This window comes from Phocoena phocoena, chromosome 19 (genome assembly GCF_963924675.1).
Source record: "Phocoena phocoena chromosome 19, mPhoPho1.1, whole genome shotgun sequence".
In the NCBI taxonomy this organism is placed as follows: Eukaryota; Metazoa; Chordata; class Mammalia; order Artiodactyla; family Phocoenidae; genus Phocoena; species Phocoena phocoena.
The window spans coordinates 31,479,129-31,492,191 of record NC_089237.1 but is presented as its reverse complement, the minus strand read 5'-3'; the positions used below and the strand labels follow the sequence as shown (position 1 = coordinate 31,492,191).

Here is a 13,063-nt window from a genome sequence, read left to right as displayed (position 1 = left end):
AAAGAAAGGAGAGAGCAACCAAACCAAAAAACAAATCCAGAAATGATAACAAGTGTTAAAAACTATACTAGGGAAAAAAAAATGGACAGACAGAACCCTAGGACAAATTGTAAAAGCCAAGCTATACGGACAAAATCACACACAGAAGCATACACATACACACTCACAAAAAGAGAAAAAGGGGAAAAAATATATATATATCATTGCTCCCGAAGTCCACCTCCTCAATTTGGGATGATTCGTTGTCTATTCAGGTGTTCCACAGATGCAGGGTACATCAAGTTGATTGTGGAGATTTAATCCGCTGCTCCTGAGGCTGCTGGGAGAGATTTCCCTTTCTCTTCTCTGTTCGCACAGTTCCCGGGGTTCAGGTTTGGATTTGGCCCCGCCTCTTTGTGTAGGTCGCCTGAGGGCATCTGTTCCCGCTCAGACAGGATGAGGTTAAAGGAGCAGGTGATTCGGGGGCTCTGGCTCACTCAGGCAGGGAGGAGGGAGGGGTGAGGATGCGGGGCGAGCCTGCGGCGGCAGAGGCCGGCGTGACGTTGCACCGGCCTGAGGCACAATGTGTGTTCTCCCGGGGAAGTTGTCCCTGGATCCCGGGACCTTGGCAGTGGCGGGCTGCTCAGGCTCCTGGGAGGAGAGGTGTGGAGAGTGACCTGTGCTCACACACAGGCTTCTTGGTGGTGGCGGCAGCAGCAGCCTTAGCGTCCCACGCCCGTCTCTGGGGTCCGCGCTGATAGCCGCAGCTCACGCCCATCTCTGGAACTCCTTTAAGCAGCGTTCTTAATCCCCTCTCCTCGCGCACCAGGAAACGGAGGCAAGAAAAAGTCTCTTGTCTCTTCGGCAGCTCCAGACTTTTCCTGGACTCCCTCCCGTCTAGCTGTGGTGCACTAGCCCCCTTCAGGCTGTGTTCACGCCGCCAACCCCAGTCCTCTCCCTGGGATCTGACCTCCGAAGCCCGAGCCTCAGCTTCCAGCCCCCGCCTGTTCCAGCGGGTGAGCAGGCAAGCCTCTCGGGCTGGTGAGTGCTGGTCGGCACCGATCCTCTGTGTGGGAATCTCTCCCCGCTTTGCCCTCCGCACCCCTGTTGCTGTGCTCTCCAAAGCTTTCCCCCACCGCCACCCACAGTCTCCGCCCGCGAAGGGGCTTCTAGTGTGTGGAAACCTTTCCTCCTTCACAGCTCCCACCCCTGGTGCGGGTGCCGTCCCTATTCTTTTGTCTCTTTTTTCTTTTGCCCTACCCAGGTACATGGGGAGTTTCTTGCCTTTTGGGAGGTCTGAGGTCTTCTGCCAGCGTTCAGTGGGTGTTCTGTAGGAGTTGTTCCACATGTAGATGTATTTCTGATGTATTTGTGGGGAGGAAGGTGGTTTCCACATCTTACTCTTACGCCATCTTGAAGCTCCTCCACAAATAAAGTTTCATTAGAACTCTCACTTGTTTACATATTGCTTGTGGCTGCTTTAGCAGTGCAGTGGTAGAGTTGAGTAACTGCAATGTAGTAGACTTTTGTTCTACAAAGCCTAGAATATTTAATATCTGCCCCTTATAGAAAAAATTGCCAGCCTCTGACGTAGGGGATGTTGTGCACTTCATTTTGCTTTGAATCAGAGGGCACATAATAACCAGATCTAGTCTGATCCCTCCATTGGACTCCTGTACCCTCCGCCTGGACAGAAAATGATCTGAGTGGTGTTATTTTCACCTGACATGGATGTCCAGTTCTTCATCCATCTTTCACTGAATAATGGTTTTAACATCAATTTTTAATTCTTACGCAAGTCAGTAATTTCATTAGGAGTTTCCAAATGATGGTTTTCTCCTCCCTTCATTTTGTTCACATTTGTTAGCTGGTATTCTCCTATAAAGTGGAACTTTTCCTCATCAACTGGTAGTATTTAAGTAACTTGAAATAAGTTCCTTTTGGAAAAGCCAAATAATGGCATAATTTTTTCTCTTTTATTACCAGTGTTCAAAGTCAGGCTATTCATTGTTTTCTTATTTTAGATCTCTGAATAGCCTGTGCATTCACATAATTCAAAATTCAAAATATGTAAAAGGTATGCTATAAAAATTCTCCGTCTCGGGCTTCCCTGGTGGCGCAGTGGTTGAGAGTCCGCCTGCCGATGCAGGGGACACGTGTTCGTGCCCCGGTCCGGGAAGATCCCACATGCCGCGGAGTGGCTGGGCCCGTGAGCCATGGCCGCTGGGCCTGCGCGTCCGGAGCCTGTGCTCCGCAACGGGAGAGGCCACAGCAGTGAGAGGCCCGCGTACCGCAAAAAAAAAAAAAAAAAATGTCCGTCTTGCCTCTGTCCCCCGCCCAAGGCAACCTCTGTTAGTTTTTTCAGTACCTTTTCAGAGTATTTCATGCCTATATAAGCTAGTTCATGTATATTCTTTTCCCCCATTTTTATACAAATGATTGTATATACTGCACACTGTTCCACATGTCTCTTTTTTACTTTAACAATATACCCTGGAGATCTTTTTATATTCGACCATAAAAAGCCTTCTCATTCCTTTTGTTTGTTCGTTTGTTTTTTGTGGTACGCGGGCCTCTCACTGTTGTGGCCTCTCCCGTTGCGGAGCACAGGCTCCAGACGCATAGGCTCAGTGGCTGCGGCTCACGGGCCCAGGCGCTCCGTGGCATCTTCCCGGACCGGGGCACGAACCCGTGTCCCCTGCATCGGCAGGCGGACTCTTAACCACTGCGCCACCAGGGAAACCCCTCATTCCTTTTTTTAAGCTGCATCATGCACCATGGAAATAACCATAATTAATTTAGCCCACCGTATTGATAAATATTTCAGTTGTTTCCAATGTTCTGCTACTGGGCAGATGAATTCCTTTTAAATGGATAAAAGCAGCAGGGGGCATGAGTTCCCAGTCCTAAGGCATCCATTCCACCCTCAAGGACCTTCTGAGGAGGCCCCCCAGCTCTCCAGTGTCCCCTGGAGACAGTGGCGATTGTACCCAGAGAGCCCCCAGAGCACCTTGTGAGAAATCAGAGACCTCCAGGGGAAAGAGTGCCAGCGTCCTTTCTAAGGAAGAGATAGGAGCTACACCAGGTCCCCCGCACATCCTGCCAACACCCTTGGGAAAACTCAAACAGTTCCTACTCATTTTGCAAATGGCAGCAGGAAAGAGTTACCCTTGCCTTCTAGTGGGCATTTGTTGTCTTTGGATATCCAGGGTATCCTGGGTGGGCAGGAGCTGTCTCTGCTCAGGAAAGGCAGTGTATAAAGGCCTGGCTCCCTCATGTTGAGGAAGGGATGGAGGCCCCTGGGTCTTCTTGACAAGGGTATTTCTTGGCTTCTCTTTCAGGCCATTCAGCAAGGGACCATCCAGTGCAACTTTGCCGGGGTTGCTTTGGGTGATTCCTGGATCTCTCCCATCGGTAAGTAGGGAATTTTCAGACATTTTAAACGTCCCTTTCCCTACCCTTCGGGACTTTGGGCTGTGGTATCTAGATCAAAGAACAAGGCAATGGAATTCTCTGGGTCCTTGAAAAAGTCAGCACAGAAAGTGTTTGCTCCAGGAGTATTCCAAGAAATTCAGGAGTGAGCACTCACAGTGCACCTACCGTGGACTGCTACAGGCTGAACCGAGGTCTCTTATTTGATTTTCACAACAAAAGAATCAAATTTTACAGTTGAAGACATTCTAGAGACGTAGAAAGATGATGGAATTTGCCCTCCGACACACAGAATGAGTTGCCTGGGCAGGATACAAACCCAAGTCTGTTTGTCATCTCGTCCTGTCCACCATCCTTATGCTAACATGAGCATTTGGGGTGAAATTCCCACCTGTTGCTCATTTTGATGGTGAGACAGGGCTACCATCTGGTCCTGTAACTCAGAGGTTCGAAGTTTCATAACCTGAGCATCCTTGTTGGGAGTATAGATAAAAGTTGTTTGGATTGTATACACCCAAGGTGTGGCTTCAGGCATCTGAAATAGTCACTGTGGTAGGGTTAACGCTAGTGAGGATTTCTAAATCTCAGCAATGTTGATGTTTTGAGCGTCATGTGATTCTTTGTTGTGGTGGGGGAGGGGTGTCCCGTGCAGTGAAGGATATTAGCAGCATCTCTACCCGTTAGATGCCAGTATTTCCACCCCAGCTTGGCAACCAACAATATCTCCAGACATATTGCCAAATGTCCCCAGGGGACAAAATCACCCCAGTTAGGAACTACTGCCCTAACCTAACAAAAGGTGACTTTTCACAGACAAAACCAAACGGTAGAGTTAGATTTCAGAAGAGAAGTTACCTCTGAAATGGGGAGGGGAATAAGCTGGAAAGGGACACGAAGGAACTTTTTAGGCTCTCGTTGGGTGGTTGTTACACGAGCGGATGTGTTAATCGAAACTCTTCTAAATGTATGTCTATGGTTTGTGATGATGCCTCAGGTTTTTAAAAATAATAATTTATACAAGGTAATATTTTCCCCTTAAAAGATAGAGATTTGGCTCGTTACAGAGCCATGTCCCTGATGGATTCAAGACATTCTGAAGCTGCTTGGAATGGTTATTTCTTGCCCTCGTTCTTGGCATCTCCAGGGCAGGGGTTAAAGGACAGAACTGAAAGCTCAGTCCGCATTGTGAAAAGGGCTGCTCTTTGTGTTTCCTTCCTGGATGTACTTCCTAGGACGCCAAGATGTTGCAGAAGCCTTGACCTGAGGCGTGAGGGAGTCAGCAGGTTTCCTGACAGGTGTCTCACTCAGAGTGACGGTCCTGGCCTCACACTTCCTTCGAGGGTCTCATCACAGCTGTGTTAATAACACTAAACACTTTTCGTGTGTTAACTTCGCTTAATGCTTGCAACAGCTCCATGGGATGGATGGTATTATTATCCTAGTTTTGGAGGTGATGAAATGGAGACTCAGAGAGGTTAAGCAATCTTCCTGAAGTCACACAGCTAAAGCCAGGATGCACATGAAGGCAGCAGGCAGTGGAATCCATGCACTTAACCATTACCCTGCATTCCCCTGAGACCAGTAAGTTAGCCTCATGGCTTTGCATGTGCTCTTCATCTGGTCCAAAATCTCCCGAATTCACATTGTTGTGACCCACCTCCCCTTTTGAATCTTCCTGCCCAGCTCTTAATCCCTCCTTCCAGGTCCACCTTGATCCCTTCTTCCAGATCCACCTTACGTATCACTCTTCCACCCCAGAAGTACTCTCTTTTTTGAAGAAGTACTATTAATTTTCACAAGCAATTATTAATTGCTCTCTAGGGAGTAGTTGTTTTGTTGGATGCTAGGAAAGATGCACAGACATGCTTCATTCCTTCAAGAAGATCTGCACAGTTCAGTATGGTAGCCGTAGCCACATATGACTATTTATATTAATTAAAATACATAAAATTTTCCATCTTTCATTTGTACTGCCCACAATTTCAAAGTGCCCAATAGCCACATGTGGCTGTTGACTATTGTTCTGGACCACACAGATACAGAACTTTTTGAGAATTCCCTGGCGGTCCAGTGGGTTAGGACTCTGTGCTTCCACTGCAGGGGGCACGGGTTCAGTCCCTGGTCGTGGAACTACGATCCCACAAGCCTCGCGGTGCGGAAGAAAAAGAAAAAGATGTAGAACATTTCCATCATTGCAGAAAGTTCTACTGGACATCAGAGGTCCGCATCAGAGTTCAGCAACTACGGCCTCCAAGTCAATTCTGTCCTGCCACTCTGCTTTAGTAAATAAAGTTTTTACTGGGACACAGTCACATCTATTTATTTACATATCCTCTGACTGTTTGGAGGCTGCCGAAACAGAGTTGAGTAGTTGTAACAGAGATCAGCTGGCCTGCAAAGCCAGAAATATTTATTATTTATCTCTTTCTTTCAGAAAAAGTTTGTCAGTCCCTGGTCTAGATCAAGCAGGGAATGGGATGCATTGGAGAACTGCAGATGATTCTTTATAAGAAACTGAGGGGGGCTTCCCAGGTGGCGCAGTGGTTGAGAGTCCCCCTGCCGATGCAGGGGACACGGGTTTGTGCCCCTGTCCGGGAAGATCCCACATGCTGTGGAGCGGCTGGGCCCGTGAGCCATGGCCGCTGAGCCTGCGCGTCCGGAGCCTGTGCTCTGCAACGGGAGAGGCCACAACAGTGAGAGGCCCGCGTACCGCAAAAAAAAAAAAAAAAGCAACAGAAACTGAGGCACAGGTTTGATGGTTTAGCTGGAGAGGTGAATGACAACTGGGTCCTGTAGGACCTGGTGTGCCTGCATTTCTCAGGGTGTGCTCTGAAGAATACCAGTCCAGTGAAGTGCTATGCAAAGGGCTCCATGGCCAAATAAGTTTCAGAAGTGCCAAATACTGGTCCCACTTCCTCAAGGTTCACAGGTACATTAAAGGCTCTGAGAAGTCCTGCAGTAAAAAATAAAAATATGTTGTCTTTTGCATAACCCCAAAGGTATTTCACCTGCAAGTCATTTTTCCTTGTAATACTTTGGTTAACATTCTTAGAACTGGGGTTATTTGAAACAGACTTTGAGATACTTGGGCTTAGGGGGAACCATTGAAGGCTTTTAAGCAAAGGAGTGACGTGTTCAAATGTGCTCTATAAGTTATGGTCCTTGATGGAAATCAACTATACTTCAGTTTTTTTTTTTTTAATTACAGAAGAAGAAAATCACATAAGCCAAAAAAAAAAGTTGTGGGCCTTGCTACTTTTCTGGCACATCTCTCAATGGCACTAGCCGTACTTAGTGTTATGGTAGTTGTGAACTTGTCCAAAACAAGCACAACTATGCTCTTTGAAGTCAGGTATTGTCTTACTCATGTCTATATCTTATAAAGCTCCTTACTGGCTTTAGGCCCATAGTAAACTCTCAATACATTTTCAGGATTGAAATGAATTGATTGGCAGTTACAGCACAGACACTTGTGAGGTCATTAGTCTTCTTCCTTAATTAGCTCCTTGACGGAAGCTGGTGTCCCCAAATTGGAGGAGCAGGCAGGATGCAGAGCAGAAGTCTGAAGGTGGGGGAAATATTTTAGGCTGTCACAAAGTCTAGAAGCCTGCAAATGAGGGCCTCCACTGCGCACGCACTGCTTGGCTGTGGTGCCATCCCTGGCGACTCGCTGGCTGTGCCACTGTCAGGCCAAATTAATGTAGCATTTAGTCCTGAGTCACCAGAAAGACCCCCACAGCCTCGCCCCACCTTCCAGCCACTGAGACATCAGCCCTGCATGGGCCCTGGTGAGTTAAGGAGCCTTCAGACCCAAAGCCACTGCATTTCTTCTGTCTCTTTCTGCTTTGGAAGGAAAACTAGTTAGGTATTTTGTGGGGAGGACAGAGCCACAACAAACTTATTTTATTATGTGGTTTCCTTTAGATTCAGTGCTCTCCTGGGGACCTTACTTGTACAGCATGGTAAGTAGATGAGTCCCCAACTCTGCACGTTCTGTGGTTAACAGCCCAGCTGACCTCTTCTGGCTCTGTCCGAAGGAAGGACAAAGCTAGCTGGGTTTGCCTGTGTGGTTGACATTGCCCCTTAGGGACTTATCAAATAATCTGTATCAAATCAAAGACCCTAAGCAACAGCCGGCCTTGGGGACAAATTTAAAGAAATATCAGCACGATTATCCCATTTCTCCAGCTATGAGAAATGCACATTTTAAAATTCCCCCCCCCAGCTTTTTATTACAGACATTTTCAAATATGCAGAAAAGTTGGAAGATCATGGGGAACACCCATATACCCATCACTTAGACTCAGTTACCATTTTCCTATATTTCCGTCATCAATAAACACAGCATTTGTAATGCTGTGCTTTCATATGGACGGTCCCCTTTCTCCTTCCTGCCGCTCTTTCTGTTACCCATCCCTAACTGGAGCAATGCCAGATTTGTGTCTCTCACAAAGCGGGCCTTTTAGTTCTTGCTTTGCGTTCCAGTCTCTTCTCGACGACCAAGGTCTGGCAGAGGTGTCTCAGGTTGCAGAACAAGTCCTGGATGCCATAAATAAGAGACTCTACAAAGAGGCCACCGAGCTGTGGGAGAAAGCAGAAATGGTCATTGAACAGGTAAGAGGGGACGCGCTCGGGGCCAGCCTGCTTGGCTTTTCCCCTTGGGTGAAGGGACCTTGGTTGGTGGTGTTAGGATTGGGATCTATCCTGAGACTGTCCACAAGTCGAGAAATGATGTCAAACTAAACGATAAATCTGCCGAGTCTGAGCAAAGACAGGGTCAGAAAGCCACCCAGCCTGCAAGACTTGCCTGCCTCTTGACTGAAGGTATGGCTTCTATAAAAAAGAGTATGTCCCACAGATTTGCCAAACACAGAGGCAAGTGTTTGGATCCTTGCCGAGCAGTGCTTTGGCCCCAGTGAGCCAGGAGGGAAGAATGCACAGGCTGAGGACTTCAGTATGTAGGACACTGTAGCTCGGTTTTCCCTGGTAATTAACACACAGGCCCTTGGTTTCCTCCTGTGGCATCGGAGCTCCACTCGGATGAACTGCTCACTATGCCAGGAGACTGGGCTGACACTGCTGGTCTCTGAGCCTGAAGGTCTACATTTCTTTCTGGTCTGAGCAAATATACAGAGTTAAAGCTGTCCTCGGATAAGGTGGAGAGCCAGGTGCCATTCTGTTTTGCAACTTTGATAATGAATAAATAAAACAAACAGCCAAATATATTTCTTCTGCATTTCAGAACACAGACGGGGTGAACTTCTATAACATCTTAACTAAGACGTCTCCCACGTCTACCATGAAATCGAGTCTAGAATTCACCCAGAGCCACATAGGTGAGTGGACCTTGAAGTTGCTAGACCCTGTCTCAGCCTCCGTGTGAGAAGAAACCAATTTTTTAAAAAGCTTTATTGATATATAATTTACATACCATAAAACTCACCCATTTTAAGTGTGTAATTCCATGGTTTTTAGTTTATGTACAGAGTTGTGCACTCATCACCACAATCGAGTTTTAGCACATTTCCATCACCCCAGAAAGATCCCACATGTCTGTCTGCAATCAATTTCTGTTCCCACTCCCAGCCCCAGGCAACCACTAATCTGCTTTCAGTCTCTGTACATTTGCCATTTCAGGACATTTCACATAGATGGAGTCATGCACTAGGTAGTCTTTTGCATCCGGCTTCTTGCACTTAGACGGTGTTTTGAAGTTTGGAAACCAGCTTTTGCACATTGAATTACGATGTCAGTTCTCCTAAAGGCTGGATTGAGTTGTCTTCCCTGCGGATGCTGAATGCCTGGTATCCTCCCGCCATGTACAAGCTGCAGGAGGCCTCTAGATTCCACTCAGCTGACTGCCTTTGGCCGTGCTGGATAATCTCAGTGGCCCCAGAGTACATAAAATGCAGCAATCGAAACCAATAAAGCATCTCCACTTTGAACATGTTCCTGACTCCCCCCACCCCCCCACCATCTGGGGGGAGTCAGGGGGACACCTTTCTTCTTCCAGGTGCAGGCCTCCCTCTTACACACAGCATCCCCGGCAGCTTAGAAAAGAGGTTCTCTTGGTCTTATTTCCAGTCTTTTGACTCACCGTGTACCAGTTTGTTTTAGTTCACCTTTTCCAGCGCCACGTGAGACACTTACAGCAGGATGCCTTAAGTCAGCTCATGAATGGTCCCATCAGAAAGAAACTCAAAATTATTCCTGAAGATTGCTCCTGGGGAGGTAACTTGTGTGACCAATTAAAGCGTCTTTTGTAGAGCTGGTGGGGGGGGGTGAAAAAGGTGGAAATTCAAAGGCCTTAATTTGTTGAATGGGCTTTGGTGGTGGCGATAGTGTGTTGCAGGTAGAACAGTATCGACATTGATAGATGAGCAAACATAGAAAGACAGTAAATAACATGCCAAAATTGGTTCAGAATCGGGGGTTGGTAAGGGAAGTGGCTGGGGAGAGAAATGAAGCGACTTTTTATAAGTGGAAGCCAGGAGTGAGTACGTGGGAATCATCACACCCTCCTCTTTACTTTTGTATCAGTGTGAGGTTTTCCATAATAAAAAATTGAGATTAAAAAAGCCATGCCCAGGGCTTCCCTGGTGGCGCAGTGGTTGAGAGTCCGCCTGCCGATGCAGGGGACACGGGTTCGTGCCCCGGTCCGGGAAGATCCCACATGCCGCGGAGCGGCTGGGCCCGTGAGCCATGGCCGCTGAGCCTGTGCATCCGGAGCCTGTGCTCCGCAGCGGGAGAGGCCACAACAGTGAGAGGCCCGCGTACCGCAAAAAAAAAAAAAAAAAAAAAGCCATGCCCAAGGCCACAGTTGGTTGTGGGTGAGACTTCCAGACAAAGGTCCTTTCAGACAGGGTTTGAGAAGCTCTCTCGGGCTGGCTTCTGCAGGTGTCCTGATGTGGATGTGGTCTGGCTTCTATTGCATTCTGGTCTGAAGGTCATAGTGGGGAAATACTGGGGTCCTCAGGGACCCCAGTAAGTTCCTCCTCAGTCTTATAGGGAAGCCGTGAGTAAGTGGGACTCCCAGACTCCTGGAGGGGAACCACTCAAGCTGAGGAGGGTTTTGTTCATGTCTAAGAGACCCCAAAGCTATGCCTCTGTTAGGGCAGAACGTTGACAGCGGCGGAGAGGCTGGGACTTGGCTCTGGCCCTGGCTTCTTCAGGGGACACGGCCATCCTCCCAACATTGCAGTCAACAGAGGACTCGTCCTAGACCTAGTGTCTTCATTTCCCCCTCATCCCTTAGAGTTTTCTAGTGATGAGGGAAAAGTTAGCTCAAACAAAAGAATGTGGTGTCAGAGCCTAAAGGGGTACAGACACCCATGGGAGGTTGGATGCTGAGAAGGAGGAGATGTGAGCACCCCCAGGAGGCCAGGTGAAGGTCAGGCTCACAAGAGCACATCTTTTCAGCTCAACCCCCTCATCTTGCCTTCATGACAGTGTTGTCCAGCCCCAGCTTCTCTCGTTATAGGGACCCCCACCGCTGCCCAATGTGTCTGGTTGGGCGAGCCAACTACACTTTTGCAGATGAAAACTGATAAGAGCAAACTCTCCCTGGCTCGGGTGTGCCTGTGTATGGGTCTGGAAAGGACAGACTGTCCTTTCCGGGTACCCTCAGTGTCCCAAGTCCAGTTTGTAGTTAAGGCCTACATACTTCGGAGTCAGCCAGGTCTGCGTTCCGGTCCCAGCTTGCCACTGGCTGTTTCGCCCGGGGCGTGTTGCTCAGCCTCTCTGAGCCTTATGTTCTTTAGCCATTGCACAGGCTAAAGAACCTAACCTCGCAGGGTTGGTGAAGGAAGGAGGCAATGGGATGTTGCTTGCAGAGTGCTTACTTAGCACAGTGACTGGCAACTAAAAATCAATGATGGCTGCTGCCATCGTTCAGTACGATGACAGTGATGGTCAGGGATCCAGCAAGAAGGCTGTGTGGACCGCCTCCTCTCTTGCCTGGGGCTAGTCATCCATGTGACTTTACCAAGGGCCAGCTCCCAATTGGTTTAGGACTGATTTGTTGATTCCTAAGGTAGCCCTACTGGTTCAGAGCTTAAAACTTGGCCCTGAAAAAGCAAAAACAAAGCAAAACAAAAAAACCTTGTCTCTGGTGTGATGCAGCAAAGGAGGAGAACTAACGCTGGCCCCAAATCGGTTTGTCCCCTGAGAGGACCAGCGCAATGGTATTTTCTTTTTTTTTTAATTTTATTTATTTTTTTGGCTGCATTGGGTCTTCGTTGCTACGCGCGGGCTTTCTGTAGTTGTGGAGAGTGGAGGCTAATCTTTGTTGCGGTGCGCGGGCTTCTCATTGTGGTGACTTCTCTTGTTGTGGAGCACGGGCTCTAGGCACGCGGGCTTCAGTTCTTGCGGCATGTGGGCTCAGTAATTGTGGCGCGTGGGCTTAGTTGATCCGCGGCGTGTGTGATCTTCCCGAACCAGGGATTGAACCCGTGTCCCCTGTGTTGGCAGGCGGATTCTTAACCACTGCGCCACCGGGGAAGTCCCTCAAAAGGTATTTTCTAAACCTCCCTGTTTCCTTGGGTGTTAGCTTTCTCTGGGTTTCCATCCCTCATGACAGATGGCATCTGCTGTCATCACAAGCACCTGGATGACCAGACATGTGTGCTGTTTGGGATCCCCTTCTACACGGCCAGCTCGGGACACAGATTTCTGGGCCAGCTGGTCCCTGTTGGTGAAGCAGCTGTGTATTCGGTCTTTGTTAGGTGCTGCATGGTGGTCACTTTTGGGTGCTGGGTGCTCTGGGCTGAAAGGTGCCTCTTGTTCTGGCAGGTTCCAAGCTGCTACCTCTTTCTCCTTCCCCTTGTACAGGCCAGGCTGCCAGCGTCTTCCTGAACATGGAGGGGGACTTCATGAAACCCGTCATCAGCATTGTGGACGAGCTGCTGGAAGCCGGGGTCAACGTGACCGTGTATAATGGGCAGCTTGACCTCATCGTGGACACCATGGGTAGGAACCACTCGGGGCCCATGGTGGCAGTGTCGTGGGTTGAGCTGGAAGGGAACTAGCCTCTTGGGGGACTGTTGACATTGAAATGGCAGGAGGAAGGCCATTTCCTGTTACATGCATCCACCCCTGACCTTGACTCTTTGAAGAGGGTAGGGCTGCCCGAGGTTGTGACCCCTCAGAGAAGCCTGGCCTGTCCAGCTTTTGAGGCCTTAGGTATGATTACAGAAAAGGATAATACCCACGCCCACCTCGAAATTTAAAAAGAAGACACTTCCCTAGCCACCGGACAGAGGCACCATTTAACTGAGGGAAAGCCTCATTTTTGTGCAGCGTCACAGGGGATGGTAAAGCACTGCAGCGTGAATCAAGACAGCCCTGCTGACCCTGTAAAGATGAGGACCCAGGGGAAATGGCCTTGGTGGGGTCCCTCCCGCGTTGGCTGCCACCTGTGCCCACCTCTGGTTTCAGGGAGGGCCAGGGAGAAGCTCAGGCAGGTTCTCAGAACTGGCAGATAAATCGAGGCACATGGTCTGGAGGGTATGAGCGTTCCTCAAAGTCAGCGGGATTGAATATTTTTGCGACTTGGGAGCCAAGGGTACTGAGGACGATTTGAAAAGGTTCTGTGTTTCTTCCACGACCTCCCCGATGTGATCCAGCATCTCCTTACCCTGAGGCTTCTCCGTCC

General features: G+C 48.8%; 1 protein-coding gene across 1 annotated transcript in view; it reads left to right on the top strand.

Annotated features, from left to right (window-relative positions):
• SCPEP1 (serine carboxypeptidase 1) overlaps positions 1–13,063 on the top strand; it is a 44,755-nt gene that overhangs the window by 19,209 nt on the left and 12,483 nt on the right. Inside the window, exons 6-11 of the mRNA XM_065897325.1 lie at positions 3,321–3,393; positions 7,336–7,373; positions 7,897–8,025; positions 8,654–8,747; positions 9,529–9,642; positions 12,241–12,378. Of these exons, the coding sequence (XP_065753397.1) occupies positions 3,321–3,393; positions 7,336–7,373; positions 7,897–8,025; positions 8,654–8,747; positions 9,529–9,642; positions 12,241–12,378 (586 nt within the window). The remainder of the gene's footprint in view (positions 1–3,320; positions 3,394–7,335; positions 7,374–7,896; positions 8,026–8,653; positions 8,748–9,528; positions 9,643–12,240; positions 12,379–13,063) is intronic.